The 21,395-nt window shown below is 39.3% G+C and overlaps 1 protein-coding gene across 2 annotated transcripts; it reads left to right on the top strand.

Moving 5' to 3' along the window:
• Window positions 1-1,819: 1,819 nt before the first annotated feature.
• On the top strand, window positions 1,820-21,070 carry LOC111267279 (nose resistant to fluoxetine protein 6). 2 transcript variants are annotated; one of them, XM_022845422.2, is made up of 14 exons: window positions 1,831-2,274; window positions 3,527-3,741; window positions 8,300-8,417; window positions 8,605-8,695; window positions 9,108-9,181; window positions 10,048-10,212; window positions 13,524-13,620; window positions 13,953-14,214; window positions 16,439-16,518; window positions 16,771-16,890; window positions 17,312-17,432; window positions 17,700-17,886; window positions 19,784-19,926; window positions 20,110-21,070. In XM_022845422.2, the coding sequence occupies exons 1-14, from the start codon at window positions 2,028-2,030 to the stop codon at window positions 20,311-20,313; spliced, it is 2,124 nt and encodes a 707-aa protein (XP_022701157.1). In that variant the 5' UTR covers window positions 1,831-2,027; the 3' UTR covers window positions 20,314-21,070. The 2 variants fall into 2 exon arrangements, 1 of the variants encoding a protein (XP_022701157.1); XR_015313736.1 differs by lacking the exons at window positions 19,784-19,926; window positions 20,110-21,070 and having other exon boundaries at window positions 1,820-2,274; window positions 16,771-16,937; window positions 17,700-17,837.
• The last annotated feature ends 325 nt before the right edge of the window (window positions 21,071-21,395 follow it).

Here is a 21,395-nt window from a genome sequence, read left to right as displayed (position 1 = left end):
GGCCGAAAAATTATGATCAGTGACTTTCATACCCCATTCGGATTAAATTAAAGGACTTCTGCAGTGATCGAAACCGATGACGGTTTGACAGAGCAGGATCTGGGTTATAAGTCAGATGCATTATAATTACACATTGATATCCTCTTAATTTATGCCGGATCACTAAACATGTATCTGGTCATTGCGGAAGACGACGCGCTTTCTCAGTGACTCTGGTCGATTTATTTCAATAGCTTTCTGTAAATACGTCAATTGCTGACAATGGAAAGCTCAGTTAGTAGTTATTCGAAATGGTAGCCGCAACCCATATAGCCACTCAAGGTTCCTTTTCACTCCTACTAGGAATATAGCATCATCTTGTTTGGTGTCAGTTCGAACTTTGCCAAAGGTTATGGGACTTCTACTCGCTTTGGCGAAGATCCTTCTCACACTATCGTATGCGATCGATTTTTTATCTTCCGTGGTCAGCCGTTTTTGCAATGGCTCTATTTTGTTGCGTAGAGCTACGAGTCACTACGAGGAACATATTCACATCGAAATTTCTGAAACGAGGATTACAGAACCGTGCTCGTGCCATTTCTTTCCGTTGCACGTCTGCACTGTGAATGGCACAAATTTTTTTATGGCTCTGGGCAGGCTTTGCACCTCCATCATCATAAAAATTAAAAATAAGCTTACCTTCGGAGCATTTTATTTTGGAAGCGTTCTAGTAATGTAAGCATATCGACTACTATCAAACCCTAGCATTTACATGGCGCATCTTTAACCTGACACAATTGATATTACCTGAGATACGTAATTTTAAAGCAATCTAACTCGAAAAACGGTCAGTACCTTCCCGACGACCTAATAATATATAATTAACTTGGTGGTCATCTCAAGGGATGCTTCTAGATTCTCTCTTGGACATTCGCTGTCAGTTGCATGTAACAGTGACGAACGGAGCAATTTATGATACACTTAGACCTCTACCAAAGTTTCCGACCTTCCATATGGCGTATACCTTTCCAGATTGCAACTCTTGGGTGTCGCCAGTTTTGCAAAGCTCCCATGCTTCTGCTCATCGACAAACACATCATTAAAAAGAAAAAATATCAGTACGAGCTCAAAGGTCCGCGGCGGCTCGCGACCGTTGTTCCGCATATGCGACACGTCGACCACACGATAGACCTTTAGAAATTTCCAAATCAATGAAACATAGAGAAGGCTTTTTCAGGTCTACTTTTATGATTAAGTTTTAAATTGGAAAAAGTGCAAAAGTAATGACTGCACTAGTCACAGCCAGCTGATGATATTAGCAGATTTATCTTCGACCGGCTGCTATGGCTAGTTTGTACTGTCTATCTGTAATATCATGCTACTTATACATGAGGCAACCTTCGTGTTTTAACTGTGAGCTAATTCTGCCAGCAGCTACAGGGATGTTTCATAGGCATCCCTGGTTCTCGCCTTACTTCAGTGTACTGTTGCCAAGTTCTAAATAATTTCTACATTGTCATATCACCGACTTGTACAACGTGTAGCGAATTAAAATGATAAGCATGTAGTTAACTATTTCCTTTCTAACCAACATGGGCGCCTAGCTATGCAAATGATCGACCATGTTATTTTGCGAGACGAGCGCGAATCCATCCGCTATAATTAAAGAACCATTCGAGCGGGATCCTGTCGACTCGCTTTCGCTTATCCGACCAGCATAAAATGATCGAGGGGCAGGAGGTAAGGGCAGCCCATGTTATTAGATGTTTACTATCGTACGCACTCTTTCCGTACGTAACAGGAAATTTTTCCCTACAAATTAACAAGTTTAGCAGGCAGAATATAAGCGAATTTGCCGGTGACTTATGTCAAGTGACTGATGAACCTGAAAAATTTTAATTCAGAATTGCTGATACTGATAAGGGATAACTTTGGCCTATCGAAGGCTTCGCTATTTTCTATTGCAAATTTAGATAGTATTTGCTTTTGTTGCTTGTTTCATTCTCATATAGGTTATTAGAAAAGGTGCAGACGAAACATCGACGAGCATGACGAAGGTTCGTCGCCATCATGTAGTGTGGTCCTTGCTTATTGGCTTAATGTGTGCAAACAATGCTTCCGGAGACTTCAGTGACTTAGAGAAAGAAATACTGGATGTACAAAAGTTCATGATACGAAAACTGTTGCCGCTAGCCCAAGATGCGATCGTTGACACAGAGACTAGCGCCAGCTGCGCAGGAGCTATGCTCAAGTTACTGAACGGCATACGCAACCGAGAAGCTTGGGCCCTCAAATGTAAGTCTAGTTCGACTGGCATATTAACTTACAACCACGCACATATTAATAAACCATTTCTAAGCGTCTAAAACATGATTCCATGGAAAATATCGGCGAACCTGCGTGATTCAAACGCTTTTCAGAGTAGTTCTTTGTTGTACTTCATCTGTACCCCTACATACGCTTTGCTGTCGTTTAAATCCAATATTCACCCGGTATAAAGTATAAAGGTGTTGCTGAATTTCTATCAGACGTGAAACGTAACATCGGTTACAGCTGTTACCGAAAGAGTTCACTGAAGACTAGTCTTTGTTCAGGTTTCCTTATCCACTAGGAAGAAGCTGAACCAATCATCACTCTAGCCTATTTAACCAATTGTATTCAAAATATAGCGGCGTTTCAATGGAAGGCTCACGAATCTATTGTCTTCATTCCATAGATTCCCAAATAATCGTACGGCGAAAGGCGTGAATGACATATTGCAACCCATCCCTAAACCAAACAAAATGGCGACTGTCATTTCGTATATATATACACGTATCGTCATTGTGGACAAACCCTCTGAATTTGTCTGTAATTCGAAATATAACGTTATTCATTAGCCAACGAAAATTATTATCGAATCCAACAGACACATGATGACATGTTTGGTTTAGTTATAGCAGAGCAAATGCCAAACTATCTTCGGACAGCCATAAGGTGAACTTTTGTTGTACTAATATAAGAATACTTTACTCACCCAATTATTAGACAAATTCAGTAGACCTCTTCTCGGGCTTGGATGACCGAAATGGTCCACACGTCTTTATTAAGTATGCTATTATTGGAGCAAGCATTTGGAGGTAACCATCTATGTAGCAAGGGGACAAGCATCTCTTATGATTTAGATGCATTTTTATCATTTTTTTTTTTGCAGCGGTATGTTATACTGTATTTGCGAAAAAACTGGCCATCCGTCTGCTCGATTTGCGTCATTTCAGGTTGAGCTCGAGTTAATCATCTCGATTTGGTTAATTTGCTCATGTCCTGATGAATGCCCATTTTCAGTAAAGTAAAAAAAAAAACAACCCATGAAAGTTTTAAAAGAAACATTGGAGTCGATTTATGACGTTGTGATACGTTGAGGGAACGATAAAGGTAAAAAAGCTAAGTTTCGTATGACGCATTTACTTACTGTGGCATTCAATCTCTAGACGCGTTTGAATAGTATCCTGTCATGGCAACTGCATGGCAGAGGTACTTTGATCTGATACTGTATTCCCATTCACAGTTCTTACGAGTAACGCTGGGATCCCGTCGGCTGCGCTGTACTTTACCACGGGTGCGCTTGGACATTACGGCATGTGTGTCTCCTCCAAAGGCCCCGTGGATGAATCAACTACAAAACCTATCTTCACAGGCAAATTCTGTTCGCTCTATTTCACCAGTCCTTCAGGTCCATTAAATTGGGCATGGAACATAATCAAGGAAAATGGCGATGTGCATGTAAGTACGCTTTTACTTCTCCCATTTGACAATCATTATTATTATCTGTATCTGAAATTTGCTTTATTATTATTATTTGTGCTTCCAATGTAGACTTGGCCATTCAGCAGTGCCTTGGGGACCACATCTCCCTTTCCCCATTTAAATTATTCTTTATTGCCTGTAATGTTACAATTGATGGCGCGCAAATTACGTTCTTAATTAAAAACCTTTTAAATGCACTCAAGCCGGCGTGCAGATTTCAACAGAGTCTGTTACCTTTTACACATGAATCGACCTTATTTGAGAAAAATCAATTATTTCAAACAATGGACTCCTGAAAAAGCATCTTCGTAGGCACATATTTTCCTTGCATGCTTTTGTAGCTTATTAAGTACAAGATGCAACTACTTCAAGCACGCCTTAAAGTTATTTTAGTTTTAAGGATTTTAAATTAGTAGGCAGGACCAGTTCCGGAGTCAGAAGCCCACGTTATGAAGTGAGTTCTTATTAATTGCAAATGTAGGCGACAATCATAATAACATATTTGTATATTATATATCTGAATCGCAATTAGCTTAAACATGGAATACTGAAACAGACTTTGCTTTGACTTTACTAAACATACTTAATTCTTTGCCGTGCATTTAATTTATTAAGGGATCACGGATAACACATAACTAAGAATATTGCGTTCACTTCTTAACAGTCATTCAAGGATAAAACGTAGCCATGGCCGAGGCAGCGACACCTAGAATTATCTGTACTTAAAGAGATACGGGAATTGTGCTGCCCCGAAGTAATCTATACTCAGTAAACAAGTTTAAAAAGTAACAGGTTACAAGCTTGTGTGCTAGATAGAGCACAAATGGAACTACATAACTAGTCTAGGTTCGACCATCGTAACCATGCTGATTGATTTTCTCTATTCTACTGCCATTTACATGACGCTGTCTCGTTTTAGATCCGTTTTGGTGGGCACACATATTTTTGAAAATAAGTCGTTTCCTCATCAGATCTTTTGCCCTTCGATTGGTCGGGGCCGCTGTTAAAAAACAGCCAACATAGATTCTGCTATCCACAAAGAAGATGTCCTTTTTTGAGCATTACTATATTTGCTGCCGTCCAGTTTTCCTACGGAACACTTATAAGCGTTAATAATGAACGATTAAAGCACCTCTTTCGAGCCTATCAAAGCAATCGTACTTTTACTCTGGTCTGTTTCACTGATGATTTGGCTGGCTATCAAAAGCCGCTAAACCAATAACCTATTACGTGGTCTGAAAGGGACTGATGAAGAAGCTAAATGATGAGGAAACACGCAACTGTCGATGTCGTTAAAAAACAGACGACAACATTTTTCGAAGAAGTGCTAGCTAGCTAACTACCTAACAGCATCTGGTAGCGCGTGGTACGTCATAACAGGTTGTACAAACAAGTAATTAATTTCGAATTCACAGTCGAGTCTAGAATTTCCTTCAAGGCGGCACGTCTTGTGCGCCTACCTCGCCGGTCTTATTGATTTTCTGTTCTTTTTTCTGCTGTTGCTGTCCCTTTTCCACTGATTTTTGTATCGCCTTTACATGGACGCAGAGAGTTGTTCAAGAAGGAATTGTTCAAAAAACCAATGAAGATAATTAAGTAATAACGAATAAAGAGTCCTTCCTGTAGACGGCGATCTAGGGGCATAATATCGACGGAGTGCTGAGGCATGAGCACGGTGTCATCGCTATACATTGCACATTGACGTCGTAATAATATATTTTATAAGGAAATTTAAATAGTTGAATGTAGCAAACCACCACACGGCTTAATGGCTCGAGCTAAATTAAGGTATCGTCGTTTTTTACTTATGCTATATGTCATTGTTGTCAATGATATAGCACACAAGGTTACTTTTGAAGTGACGATATTTTCGGCATTACTGCACCGTTTGAACAGAGCAATATTGCAGAGAGATGCACGACATTTCGGATAAGGATTATTACCGATTATAGTTTGTTATGAATGATTACTCGGACCTACTACGTTTATTTATATTTATACATAAGAAACTTTATAACGATAGTGACACGGGCTTCTGCGCGCCCAAGTTGCTTTTGAAGAAGTGGTGCGCTCGTTGTTGTTAAATCTTCCCGCTTTTTTCTCGAATGAAAGTCAATTCCTGAATGTTTCGTGCCCCGCCCATTCAGAAGCTGGCATCACATCGTGCGGCAGAACTTTTTGTAGGCCTATAATCAGAGCCTCTGACATGTCTAACTTGGTAGTAAATGATTATACGGCATCGGCTTCTTCGGTCACAACCACGATTTTTTGCTGGAAAGAAAAGCACTAGTGTGCCTCTAGTTTCGCTGCATGACTGACTTGTTGCTGCGAAATTATTAGTGGCCCATGGCTCCGCCCGTTGTGGAGCTGTATGATAGCAGTACTATGTTTATAATTTTTACGTAACTGGTGTTCCATAATCCTATATGGTTGCATAGCTGATATACATAGCGTCAAAAGGTAATACCGAAAAAAAAAAAAAACTACATTGAACGAGCAGACAATTTAACTAGCATTTGGCTTTTTTATAAATACATTTTTCACCCACGCGAGTGTACGTTATTGCCACGAAGGCTCGAATTCAAGAAAGAAAATTTTGCCAGCTCTACAGACAGACGAAGGACATAGACTGTGTATTACCTAATAGATACGATGTGAAAACTATCATTGTAAAATGGTTTTTAGTTAACAATTTAATATCAGAGAACAGTATCAATAGGGAAGTGGACTAGGTATGATAGGTGCCACTGACATTCAGATCTAAAACTTGAAAATGTATTTGAAAATTATTCGTATTATTATGTGTTTAATACAAATGATACCGTTTCAAGATTCAGCTTCCACTACGTAACACGCATCGTTACGTATATACAATCCGAATCGACCGATAGAACAATACATTTTTTTCTAACTATTTTACATTGTGTGACAGTCGGTACCCAAACTACTAGGCGTAGGTAATAATTAGCATTCTTTTTATTGCTATGATATGATTTCGCTAACATGATCAATTAACGTATGACTGGTTCAATCTCGAAACATTACGGTGCGTATTTTCCAGTTAACGTCACACGTTATCGAAACGATGCCAAGTCCACTTTACCGTACGTTATCTGCCGAAGGTGTTCGCCTGTTTTCCTGTTAGATCTAGCATACGTTTTATAGGAGGAAGCAGCTTATTTTATGAACATTGCGAACGTAGCAGGAAAAATTACTATCGAATTGAAAATCAGCTACCACTTATGCTGCTTCCGTTTAACTGGATGAAAAGGCTCGGGACGAAATAGGACATTCACATCTGTAATCGTAGTTGAGACGCATCTGACAGCTGCGCACATTTCACCGTTAAATTTTTCACGAAATTATTTGTTCAAAAAATGACAAGTTATTGCATCGCGGCTCTATATATAATGACGATATGTATTAAATTGTAACGAAAACTAGATAAACATAAAGCTGTGTTCTAATCTGCTATGCATTGGAGGTCCGCGTCTCTCCGCATGCTTCTTCGCATCTAACGACCATGACAGATTTCACGTGCTCCACTCCTACATCGAGCTCAATAAAGATAGGATAGAGGATAGTACTGTACGTAATACCAATGTACGATAAGATGTGAACGTAGACTATTTTCGAATCGCACTAGTCAATTATTCGAATCTGAACAGCACACGTATGTAGAGGGAGAGAGGGATGTAAACAATAACATCTTATCGCTTTCAGTGAGATTACGTTCGAAAAAAAGATCGTCTTATTTATAAATTGTGCGAATGGAAGATGTACAGGGACGAATAATTGAACACCCGTACAGCGCAGTTTGTGTAAATTGTAAAAAAAAAAAAAAAAAAAAAAAAAAAAGAATTATTTATAATAAATATCTTGTAATCTGTTTATATTTAACAGTTATGGTACTACAACACGGTCGCATAAGCGATGATCAATAGCTGATTGCGGACCCATTAGACTATGCCTGCCTTGCGTAGATGCCTTCGCTTTAATGGCAGCGATACTTTTTTTCGTAGAGTATTAGGTATTCTATTTTATTCAGTTGTATTTACTAATACAGAGATGAATCGACTGACATTTTTAAACAAAGAAGACGTAGATACCCATTGATAGAATGTTATTACTATTGCTTTTCACTGATGGAGCATGAGCTCTGCTAACTTGCCATCGGCGGTCGTCCAAATTGGTCACTGGCTGTGGCGAGGTAATCATCGCGTTCTGACGCGTTAGTTAGGCTGCGTTTATTCGTATATTCAAATATAATAACTTCTTCGTATCTGGCGTCTGCCTCACTGCAGCCTAATAGTTGTTTTGCTATTTTTGATTCAATAGATCTTCTTTAATGTATAAGATCTAGTGAGCTGAGTTTTCAACATGGTCTCATCATGTAGTGACCAATAGCTACCGACAGTATAATGATAACCATTAGACAAACGAATTCATAGCAACCTTTGTTATAGCGGGAGCTCATATTGATTTATTTGTATGTCGAAAAATTTATTTTTACTTATATTCTTCGGGTTTACAGCCAAGTGCAATGCTGCCCTCAATTGTCGATTCAAGCTATTTGCGGGTGAGGATCCGCTTTGGAGTTTGTGTTCCGTCGACGTGTGAAACTGAAGAGTTAAATGCCTTAATCTCTCACGGTGAGTAAAAATTATGAAAAGAAAGAAAACTGCGACAATCGACCGTCACAAATGGCGTCTGTGTCCGCTAGAAGAAAAGCACTGTTATAAATCACAGTACTTGAATTCATTTTAATTCAACTCTGATAACTGGATATCAATTGCCTGTAACTAATGGTGATTCAACCTTGATCTTATTTTGTTTCAGTGGCAAACAAATATGAATATGAGAGTGAAGTGAGCGGATGCCGAACTCTGGCCGATGAAAGCGAACGCACGCCGACATTCTATGTGGCTATGTTTGTCTCGTTACTACCGACATATAAAAACAGCTAGCAACAGGGCTTGCGAACCAGCCCAGATAGCACCCGGTCATTGAGAATAACGATGAAGACCGCACAGCGTTCTATCTATGCATGATCCAATTATATTGTGACGGTTCCGTTACACGGAACAGTTAAATGCGTAGTTAACAAATCGGCCATTTTTTAGCCTACATACTTAACGTCTGTATCAGTCCACTTAAAGGCAATCACTGGTATTGGTATCGATAGGGCCTCTTTGCGATTATTTTTATGAATAGTAGTAGTACGATTAGTTTATGTTAGAGTTAAAAGAAGTAGGAGCGATTTAACTGAAGGAATTGTCGAAAGGACAGGAAGCGGATTTAAATTTTTGTGTCTTTTTTTCTTTTCTTTTTTCTCATTTTAGATGCACATTTGGTTGCCTGGTCATTTTAGTTGCACTTTCAACTACCGCTGAGCATCTACAATGGGGTAAATCAGGTAAGGTTCTCTGTTAGGTACAAATCTTGTTCACTCCAGCCGGAGATTCATACTGAACATGCCAGGCTGTAACGGCAGTATTCTTTCTTTTTGGCCTTTTCAAGAGGCAAAAGTGCCTGTCAGTGTTCTTCATAAGCTTTTTATAGATCTTCAACGAAGTATTTGCGGTGAAGATGAAATTTTTCGTTGAGTTCAGGCTCCAACAATGGATGCGCCTAGCGAAAAAGGTGCAGCTTTGACATCTGCTCTAATTCGCCTAGATCTAAAAGCTGTCTAAATAGCCACAGATATTTGTGCTATACCCATGACTGAAAAGATTGTTTAAAATTTGAAGATTAGGTTCCAGAGTGACCCCTCACTACTTGAGGTACAATCGTCTATTTACTTTTCAAATGCGAGTGAATACTGCTCAGCTAACAGAATTGATTCAATCAACTCGGGGTAAAGTTTAACCGCTGTAGTTTGAAATTTAAAAAAAAAAAACATTTGAAATACCCACGATAGGTAGATTTTATAAAGAAAAGAGAAATTTTCTCTAGATAATGATGTGTGACATGAACACTTCTCCTATAAGGATGAACAATATTAGAGACCGAAACACGCAAGTTACGCCTATATCCGAACTCAGCAGGAACTTACTGATCAGTTGAAACTAGCTCGAGAAACTGTTTTAAAATCGTCCGTCTTTTTTCTGTATATGTGAGAATGTTCTATTGTGAATGATTGGTTGTTACGCCTTTTGAACAGTCTAACTACAGAGTACTAATCTCTGTCTCTACTTTGTATGAAATAGAATTAAATTATATTTAAATCTCATATATTTGTCAACGCCAGGTGCCGTTCTTATGTCTGTTCACATTTTGCAGGTGACTTCAGCTGTGTGTTTTCGTTGATCTCGAATAACAAACATCTGTTTGCAGCAACGACTGAAAAAAATCAAGCGCTGGCATTTCTTAATGGAGTTAAGGCATTGCTGTCGTTTTGGATAGTCCTCGGTCATACGTATTTCATGGTAGACGCTTATACGATATGTACGTTGTCTCAAAATAATCACAAACAGGCAAAGTATAATAGGCATAATCTACATTTAGGTAAGCGGTTGGCAGAGCTAGAGCAAACCTAGATAAGTGTTGCGTAGCGGCAGACAGCGGACTCTGTCATGTCAGGCCTCAGTACGCTGTCGGATAGCTGTCAGCATACGGGACCTGCTCGATACGAACGGATCTTGAACGGAGGAAAGTTGGGACGGTCGCTGCTCGAGGATTGAGGCTTACGATTAAGGCTTGTATACTTCAATAACATCTATTTGATTTTTGACGTACTCTGCCGTTTTATATATATATATATTGGGCTGTCAAAAATGTATTATCCTTTTCCTAGGCTAGATGGCTTTAAAGTCACTCATTTCAGGTAATATGGGTCCAAACGGGTCGGCGTCATTTGAAAGCTGAAATTTGGAGTAGTAGATCTGCTACCGTTGCTGCAATGGCTCTATTCGAAATTGAGATAGCGCGTCTTAGAGAAGACTAGTAAAATGTGATGTGTATTTCAGTTCACTGATTAGCCCAAAGAGGAACGCTAAAGTCTTTTTGTTCTGAGAGTTTCGTTGTGAAGGACACTTCTTGTAGGGGCTGACCAATTACAATAAAAGCTGACAGAATTATTGAGCCAAAGCGATAGGTGACAGGGCATGAAGTTATTAAGGGACTACCGAACGGTTCAAAGAAAGTTGACTACAAAGACAAGTTCCATGTTTAGGTGGCACACGAATTAACACAAAATAATTCACTCGATGGTATTTTCATCTACGAAGCTTTAACAATGAAATGGAACTATTTTAAAGCGATTTATCATAGCTGATTAAAAATTGAGAAATTAAAAATAGATCTCATACAATAATAACATGCTCCACATTTTCATTGCTCCACACAAATATGCTTCACAAAAACCCAGACTAATGCCAATGAAAGTGTGCCAAGAGACTGATGGGACTGGAAAAGAATCGTGCGTTATGAGTTGCTGCCATCTGGCAGAACAGTTGATTCGAACCTCTGCTGTCAACAACTAGAAAAACATCGAAAAAGATCGATCGAAATAAAGTGTTATCTTCCACTACGATAGTGCCGACTCAAGAACATTTGAAGTTACTCGACAAATTTCGATGAAATTTTAACGCACACACATTATTATCTTGCTCATACCTAAGTTCTATGACTGTATTCAAAAACAGATATCTCAACGAAATGTGATACATATATTATTACAAATGTTATTCCTGGCAATTTCCTTAAGTTCAAGTTAATTTAATTACAATTTGCCACGTTTACACCTTTAGGTTGACGTAGTTATTTTCAACGTAGTTTTTCTTTAATTTGCACATAGCTTTTTAATAGTAACCGCGCGTCAAGCGATGTTGGTAGGTGTAAACTCATGAAGGTGTCAATCAATTACGCTACCCGTAAAACATTTCAACGAGTTAATAGCAACCCAAATATCCCAACGGTGCAGGGCTTTAAAACGGCCAAGAAGTCCAAGCGGTACAAGAAAGTGTCAGATATCTAAAAAAAAATCAACTGTTTGACCTTACCTAAACAGCTTAATTGATAGTTAATATTCCCTCCCCCCCGAAACGACCGTTAGTCTTTGTATCAAAGATTCAGGTGTATTAAAAATTATTTTTTCAATTATTTTGATTGATTTTTAAGCCCATGAAATTTCAATAATATTCTACCAAAAAGGAACTTTTAAAAATTACGAAAGCCACCCTTTACCTCACAAAAATCTTCCTCGGATTTCTCATAAGCTGCTTGAAAATTGGCAAAAACGTAAACCGTCGATTTCGGGCAAAAAAATCTAAATGAAGTTCACCTAGAAAGTACGTAACAGCTCACTTTTGCTCAAATTGCGCAAACGAAAATTTTTTACTATGGCAAATTAGCTGTCTTGTTCTGGAGGGAACAGACTTCTCTGTACCGTGACAGATGAAAAATTTTCAATTTAGTTTATATTGTCTAACTGCATATATTATTAAGTGTAAACGCGCTTCGTAACACAATGACCTTTACTATCTAGAGAATATCAGGCCATAACCGCGCTGGTTTCTGTACATCATCGAAATAACAGAAAGGTCACTAAAGGTCGAAGAGAGCAAGCCTAGATAATACGGACTCAGCAGTGATTACCTTGCTGTCGATGACTCAACGCTCTCAGAACGTTGTTTCTGCGAGAATTTCGCATTCCGCTAAAAGGATCCATAAATTCTATAATATTACAGTGAATTACCGGTCAGATCACCAAAGATATGTAAAACCCTGAACAAAAAACGGGAATGAGAAGTTACGAAACCTATCCTGCCTTTGGGTATCAAAATGGTTGGATACTATTTTCCAAGTATTCAGTACCACTTGATGTTTTTTTAACTTCAACTTCAAATCGGCGTTTGAGACGTTCAACCATCAACGAAACAATATATAAGATAAGACCTCGGCTAATGAGGTGAATGCAGCCTTTTCCCACCGTCGGAGTTTTCGCATCCGCGCGAGCTCTATCTGCACTAAGCAACCGATACTTGCTTTCCCCAGACAGAAAAGTAATATTAGGACCACTTGCTACTATTTATCATGTACGCAAATTCACTGATGTACATTGATCCTGATACCAAAACCATGGACGTATCATGGCCGTCGAACTATGTAATGGTGAATGATAAGCGAAAAATTTTTGGCCGTGTGCACTGAGTAAAACAATCCTGAAAACAAAAAAAAGATTGCATTGGCCGTTTTAAAGTAACACCTATTAGCCAAATGCATGACCCAGTCGACGAGCGTCAGATATAATGACCATGTGTCAGTGAACATTGTAGACCTCCTCTCCAGAAAATTCAATCATTTCTAGGCTCCTTTCTAGTTAATAAAAGCCAACTCTTGCATGCAGTTACCTGAGCTGATTTTCACGTGTATGCCTTCGGTATGGAGCTAGGTAAAGACAAGTCTCACACAGCGTACAAAAGATGCACGAACGTTCCAAATAGATTAGCGGATAAATTACTGGCCTTTAATACAACCTCGACAGTTACCCGACGATATACAGCCATGAAAAATGCAACAAAGATCAACGCGAACGACGTCTCGGCTTGGCGGGCCCTTCGGCTACATCTTAATCCTGCTTCTTGTTGCCTTTTGTTGTGTGTTGAACTATATACGCGCGCACACACACTATACCCGGCCATTGACTTGATAGTAACTTATTAAAAAATATCCTCGAACACTTAACATTTTGCAAGCAGCCTGAATAAGAAGTTGGCAATGCCATCATAACATATAGTCTTCTAAACTGTTGCCAGATACACTCAAGGAGGCGTACGATGCTATGAAGTCGGTATTTGCTCAATTCGTCATCACTGGGGCATTCTTGGGAGTAACGACCTTCTTTTGCATCAGGTGAAAAAACCTTTGGCCTATCCGATGATTAACGTTTAACATTATGTTGTTGTTTGAATTATTTACATACAAGGACATAATGACCTTAGGGATCTTGCTATTTTAGTCAATTTAGAGTATCCCTACATTTTACTGTGCCCTTTCGGGGCACGCACATATTAATACTATAATCAGTAATAATAGCAGTTGCGTAATAGTTGAAAATTTTATCTTGTTCGCATTAATCATACTTACCTTATCTGCGAGCGTTCTTTTTTGTAAACCGTAAAGTAAATGTCTGATTCAAGTGTTAGATATGGCTGCTTTTTGGAACGTTCATTCTGACATTTCAGCGGTTTTCTATTTACACGTGGCCTAATATCATACAAGGGTCCTTCTATTCCGGCTGTGTTCATCTATGTGGTGTTTATGGTTCGCCGATACGTCCGCTTGACTGTTCCATCAGCGGCCGTGATACTCTTCGGTTACATAATGCGGGCCTGGGTAAATGGGCCTACAGCTGACGGCGCATTCCGAGTTTACACAGAAGCCTGCGACACCAACTGGTGGAGGATTTTCGCGCTCGCAAATAACTTTGCCACACTCGAAAATATGGTGAGTGAAGCAATCGAGCACTAGAAATTAGGAAAGCAATAAATGTCTATCGATTCCTTCATTGCTCGCTCTAATCCATATTCGAATATCCGTGATAGATGTGAGGGCCAGGCTAATCTAGTTAGATCAAGATTGTTATGCTAAACAGGTACACGCATCTAAATAGCATCAATTAATGTTCAAAGTCAAGTTTCCTCAACCGAAAATTAAGTGTTGCGTGATCTGGAAAACATCGCCTCTATGTTAAAAATGGGAAAAAAAGTTCGTTATAAACTTTAACTTCAACTAGGACAGCAAGGAACCTTTCTGGACATCGGTTGAGAATCAGTGAAACATTAAATGCTACGTAACATTTAGCTCGAACTGTCTAGGTTAAATGGCGTTGAAAAAGCCTTCAGAGAATAATGCATGCACGATTTCATAACGGTGGCTTGAAAGCGCAAGGTAGTTAATACAGGGGCATGGAGTAAAGTTACACAATGATAAGCACACGATAGTAGATAATTTGGATAAATTGGAGTACTTTGGGATTAATTAGTCTATTAAATCGTAAGCTAGCGGATGTGATCGAATGATATATTAGGCTATTACAAGGAAATCAGGCGCAATTTAAAATTTACTAGGTTTTAAACTGGCTGGGCTAGAACGACGATCGTCTATTATACTCAAGGGGTACTCTTCGTTATCTTTGCACACTCGCCCCAACGTCGTGGCAGCCTCTAGACAGCCATAAAACTACAAATGGGTTTTTCATATGAAGTTTTTCTATCTATGGCTTCTCGAACTAAATCAACAGTGGGATAGGTTGCCCTTTTAGAGCATGAAATCATACGGACCTGAAATAGATCTTAGAAAGGAAAACAGCGGGCTAAAGCCACCTTGGACATTTTTTGCTCAATATAGGAGGTAACTGGGTCATGACGATTACACCTGAATTTTCATGAAGTGACCAGGTCGCACGCTTTCGATCGCTGTGCCGACGGTCCATGAGGCTATTGGGAAGCTTAAGACAGCGGGTTGCATTTATTGATTTATTTTGACGAGTAGCCTATAGACGCACATTCTTAGACGACGGCGAGTAGGACTATATAACTTCGACATTCATATAGAAAACATTTACAGAAAAAGTATTGTGCATGCGTAATGATGTTAACTATCATGAAAGTTAAGTGCGGCAGCTACTCAAACGCAGGATCAATAATAATTATAATAGTTGTCCTGTATTAGGGGGGGATGCAAGACTTCGAGTTAACCCAAAAGTTGCTATACCTTTTGGCATTCAGAGCAGTCCGTTAGCTTTATTTATACATTTTTTTCAAGGTTAATATAGAAATCTCGCTTAGGGGCACTGGGCTTCACATATGAATATTCGCCATAGTAGTGTGGGATCTTAACCGTTCGTTTGTGCTTTCTTTCTGATGCCCATCCTATTCTATGCAGATACACTTGGAAACATTTGTGGCCTGTAAAGACCTGTATCAGGTAGCAGCTCACTCCTTTAAGGGTTTCCAGTACCAACCTCCAATCCTCCTTTAATTTCTCGAGAATGTTCTCCTTTTCCGCGGGTGAGCGTCTAGTCCTTATACATTTATTCCCGTTTTTTTGATTCTGACTTTTGACCGTATGAGTGTATTCACGACAATGAGAACGGATGTCGAGGCGGTTTGAAATGCTCTATTTATCCGAAGAGCGCGCGTTTATTGGTCCTTCTCTGGACAACCTATTTCATTACATACCGTTTGCTCAGACCGAAGCTGCGTAAAAAATTACAGCATTCGCCACTGAGACAAGTTGTTTCTGCCGTCTCAAGTAACTCGAGTCCTAACCCCAGGCAAGAGCCTGCTAGAACCCTATACGACCGATGCTGAACATTGCGAGGGTTCCAGTTGGGCCCTAGTTAAAGCCCCCCAAACACGTCATTCAAGCAGCACAAGAATTACTTGTGCTGGTTGGATTACGCGTTCAGGTCCAGGTTGATCTCGAAATTCCGACACGCTGCTTGCCGTCGGAACACACAGGTTCGTTACTTCGATCAGCCTGACGGGTAGACTACTAGCTGACGTAATGACAGCTATCTTAAATAGAAGATGGTGCGAACACCTGTCAGACGATTGACCTGAGTGTCGTTGTGCAAACATGGCACCCTTTAATTAATAGCACCTTTATTTTATTTAACTAATAGAACCTTATACTTACTATGCTGTTATATATTGTTGTTTTTCAGTGTTGGTATCATTACTGGTTCATGTCAGTGGACATGCAAATCTTTAGCGTAGCACTCGTCTTCGCTTTGATGATGCCCAGGTAACTTATTGTCATAGTTTGACGAGCCGAAGTATTGTCCTACAAATCACACTAGGTTAAACCTGGTAGTTCGAGTTCTGCTTATAAACACTAGCGTTTATGTATTCGAGCAGTTATTAAACGAGATTTATCGAACATAGCTTCGATCTTACTTTACATTTACTACTGACGTTGCCGAATCAACTGGAATAAACAAACTTATTATATTGATTAACCAGTGTGTTGATTTTACGTACTCTCCTGCATTTACAGACGGCCAAAATTGGCGATTACCATTCTAGTTTTATGCGCCCTCTATAGCTGCATCTGGATAATCGATACATCGCACCGGAACAAACTTCAAGCAGCCCCCATCATTAACGAAAATTGGGCGTTAGTATTTGCAGAACCCATATTTATCTCTATTGTTATCGCAAAGGGTGCGTTGGCTCGCCATATTAAGCTATTCTGTATTCATAACAATATTCGTACGAAAAATATGTGATGTTATTAATAGCAGTCGTAAGGTTTATATAATGTTGCATCTATTATAAAAATTGGAGTGTGATCACTTTCCATTGTTGAATTAGGTTAGTTAGTGATTACTGTGCTTGGCCTTTGCCTTTGCAGGCAACCTGCGACGGCATTTACTGACCGTTGCAGGACTGATGTGTATCGTTTAGATATAGCCGTTAGGAATACTGTACAATTAAATCCTACGTGTGCCTTTATTCGTTACCCTTATACGCTTCAGTGTGCTAATATCGACAAGAGGAATATTGCTGCAAGATAAATTTACTTTACGTTGTTACAGCCAATTGTCAAGATTCTTGTACCTGATGTATGTCAAGGCTTTTACCCACTTCAACGCGTGTGTTATAGGCCTACTAGCAGGATTCGTGTATGTGAAAGCCTACGATATGTACATTTCTAAGGTGAGAACGTTACAAATGGAACTCTACTGCCATAGTCAGCATACGAACCTCGTTCATTAGCAAAATATATAGTTCTAAAATGAATTTCTACACCGGAACGCTACGTATATGTCAGCGTGAAAGCGAAAGGGGAAGAGTATTGGCGGAGTACTCGGAAGATGTCTAAGTTAAGTAAAAAAAAAAAACTACTAATAAGGGTAGCAATGAAGGCAGTAAGATAATTAGTAATATACCATTGCTGCAATTATTATGCGCGGCTTATTTCAGACTGTGCAGTGCGTTTCGGCAGTTCTCTGTTTTGTAGTCATGGTCACCATGATACTAGCTACTCTACCGTTTTACTACTATATTCCGGTACCGCGTTACATTGAACTGTTCTACGCCGGCTTCCATCGAATCGTTTGGTCGGTGGCTGTTAGTTGGCTTTTCTTCCTCATGGGAACTAACAGAATGCGTAAGTATCGTATTTTGCACTGAGAGATAGGAACTATTATCATTATATATATATAGAAACCCTTTCATTTTTCATATATTCGGGATACGTTGTCAACTGTCAAGTGTTCTTTGACGTTTGTTATACGATTAGAGTGAGTATTTAAGCCTAATACAGCTCTCATTAACTGTTATGGAAACTTTTGCCAGTTGTATTATTGCGTCCATGCCCACCCAATAGACGCCCATTTAAGTTATTGTGCCTGTTGAAATAGCTGATGTTTAGTACTCATGGTTTAGTACTCATCTATTTGAAAAAACCTGTCTGTTCGACAGAGTTTTTCAAATAAATACATCTCGATAATCGAAACAAATTATAACTGATTGTAAATAAAAAAACCTCTTTCGAAGAAGCAAATTCTTCGCCTTAGAATTATCATAGCATATCAGACAGGCCACGAAATCCAGGAATCTCGTTTTTAAAACGTGCCTAAAGCATTCATCCGGCACCTAAGCTTACTTAACATGACATAATGTATATATATACATATGCAGGGATGGCGGCAAGAACCAGCCGGCTATTAGATATACTTGTATTATTTCTCTACTGTGACAAACGAGACAAATGGACAGAGAGAAAAAAATAGAAAAGTCGATAAAAATTCGTTCAAGTTTCACTATCCTAAAGATACGTGGCGAAACTAACCGAGTGTGTTCACCAGCGGAACGAGCACATTCGACAAGGTGGTCAGTCACTCACGAACTCTGGACAACACAAGGGCCAGAGACCCGCTGGCGACAAACTGGGCACTTTGGGTTTGGCAGTTGAAAAACAAAAACGCGCTGTAAGGACGCTTCTCCCGCTATACGGCTAGTATTGATATGTCGACCATCCGCATATTTGTCATAGATTGGATAAACAAAAAATCTATGGTCATAGAAGTTGTCAGAATCGAACAGAGTACTGTACAATTATTAGCAAGCAGTGAGACAAAGGTTTTTTCAAACTTATACGATACGTTCTATCTATTAGAGAATGGGATACAGTAACAAGTGGGTTGGTGCCATATTTCGGATCAGTGTTGAGGACCACGTTTAGTGACTGGGTTTTACGCCTCTACTCAGAGCTATGTCTGAAAGCTCTCGTGCGTGTCTCTCAATCTCGAGGCTTGGCTTTCTCTAGCTTTGGAAGCTTCAGCTGCTCTTTTCTACTCCCTTTGTTTACTGAACATTTTACGCAAGTCAATGCATCATACTTTGGCAATCTGAGATCACTGAGCGATTAGCTATATCGTCCGAAATGCTCGACACTACAATTGGTCAAACGGTTTGCTTTCCTCGTCCAGCTGCAGAATGAGCGAGCCAAAGCTTTCATCAGCTTATTTCCCTATCATTTTTTTTTTATTTTTGCCGTTTGTCTGGCCAGTTGATTGATTTTCATGAGACGCCCATGTGTAGTAATTACTTATTCGAAAAGTACGCCCTCCGTCAAAACTTGTTACCTGCCTATGTATTGGTTGGAAGCTTTTGATAATTAATGTACATATTTGGCGAAACAAATCAGCATACAAGGATATCTATCCTTATAGAATATATTAAGATAAAAGGAGATTTTCCGCTCGGGGTGGCATTGAAGTTCGAAACGTTTCTAGCAGCTTAAGTTTACGTTTGAAACAGTTTGGTGTTTTATGACACGGCTTCGTTGCTTCTTGCTCATTTTTCAACTTAATGTCCCCTTTTAATTGGTTTGCTTCGCGGTAAGTTACTTGTGAAATGTCATTTCTTTTACGTTGATTATCCGTATGGTTATTTTTGACATGCTCAATTTTTTTCTGGCTATACACAGCTGACAACACTATAGTGAAGTTATTAGGTATCAGCTATAAAAGTACTTGATTTTTTCTACTTTACCTTTGCAGAATGGCTGTCACGTACTTTGTCATTACGCCTATTCGTTGTCCTTGGCCGGCTTTCCTTCTCAACATACCTGATCCACGTCCCATTACTGACCTACTACATGGGAATAAATACTGTTTATGTTCAGATAGAACACTCTAAAATGGTACGTATGTGAACGATGATTTATTACCGTTTATAAATAGTCAACGTCCACGGTTCCTCTACGCGCTGTAAGGACGCTTCTCCCGCTGTACGGCTAGTATTGATATGTCGACCATCCGCATATTTGTCATAGATTGGATAAACAATATTTAAATGAAAATAACTTTCATTTTATTTGAAACAGTTACGCACAGCTATCGGAAACTATGTCATATCTGTCGCGCTTGCATACATCCTTCATATGATGGTCGAGGCTCCAACGATGCAGGTAGAAGCAAGATTATTCCGATTTATCAAGAAGGCAGAGATGAAGCAGGCGCAAAACGATAACAAAAATCCTGATTTGCACCTGTCCGATGTAAAGGTCCACTCTGCTACAAAGCTTTAGTAATACCCTTGTATATGCATTGTCAATACATCGAAAGTGGAAAATTGAATAAGATACCTTGAAGCCTAACTTTTATATCCCATACATGTGAAAAGATCGACACAAAATCTGTAAACGACATCAACTCTGTGTGTATTTTTGTCAGAGTGGAGATTCTCCTGTAAGGAAGTCTGTCCATTTACAACATCATCGCTCTCTTCTTCATCCGCTTCGATAAGTGCATCAAATTACCCTATTGCATTAAGCTTCTAGCTTTACCATGAATATACTTAATGCAATTACCAAACTACGATCTCTGAGTGAAAAACGATACAGATTTTGTGTCAGTCTGGATCATTAATGGAGATGTGTGCAGTCAGTAAATGTAACATGATGTGTAACACGTTACATTTTTATCCGTAACGAATAAATCCGCGTTTGTCATGCCTTTCCCTTCATTCCTTCTGTGCAACTAGCTAGGGTTAACCGTCTGCAAATACTAGAGTAAACAAAGTGCTTCTTTCACGAGTCGTCTGCTCGTCACATGATATTTGAAAGCAACGTATTGGCGATCTGTGCAACGGTGCAGAGTTGGTAATAGAGAATTTCAGTTATACGCGTTCCTTTACAAGGTCTCTAAAGAGCGTGTTTAGTGCCTTCATGCTTGTAGTGTTAAGTTAGTTTTTGGGACATAAGTATAACGGCACAACAAGTGACCTAGCTTGGCCTTAAGCGTGTAGGCCTGATGCCAATAAATGAAATACCTAAAAAATACATACGCAAAGTTTTTTCTTTAACAACCCAAGCTTGTATACATCGAGGGAAGAATATCTTATATACATCTGGAAGCAATCATCTTCTCCGATTGGCATCAACGTGTCCCATTCGAACTTCTGACTGAAATCCGTGCAAGGAGCATCAGTGGAGATGTCAATGGACTTATTATTGTTATTAGAAAATGGCTGTCGCGTTTTTGTCGGTGTAAATATTAGGTCAATTGTTGTTCGGCATCTGTAGCGTTCGCTTTCCTTTAATAACATTCTTCATAAAAATCATAACAGCTAACATTCAAATGACGCATAGTAACTCACGTGAGAGATACA

Source organism: Varroa jacobsoni, unplaced genomic scaffold (genome assembly GCF_002532875.2).
Source record: "Varroa jacobsoni isolate VJ856 unplaced genomic scaffold, vjacob_1.0 scaffold_1167, whole genome shotgun sequence".
Taxonomy (NCBI): Eukaryota; Metazoa; Arthropoda; class Arachnida; order Mesostigmata; family Varroidae; genus Varroa; species Varroa jacobsoni.
Note: the sequence above shows the minus strand (reverse complement) of the source record. Positions and strands in the feature narration are given on the sequence as shown.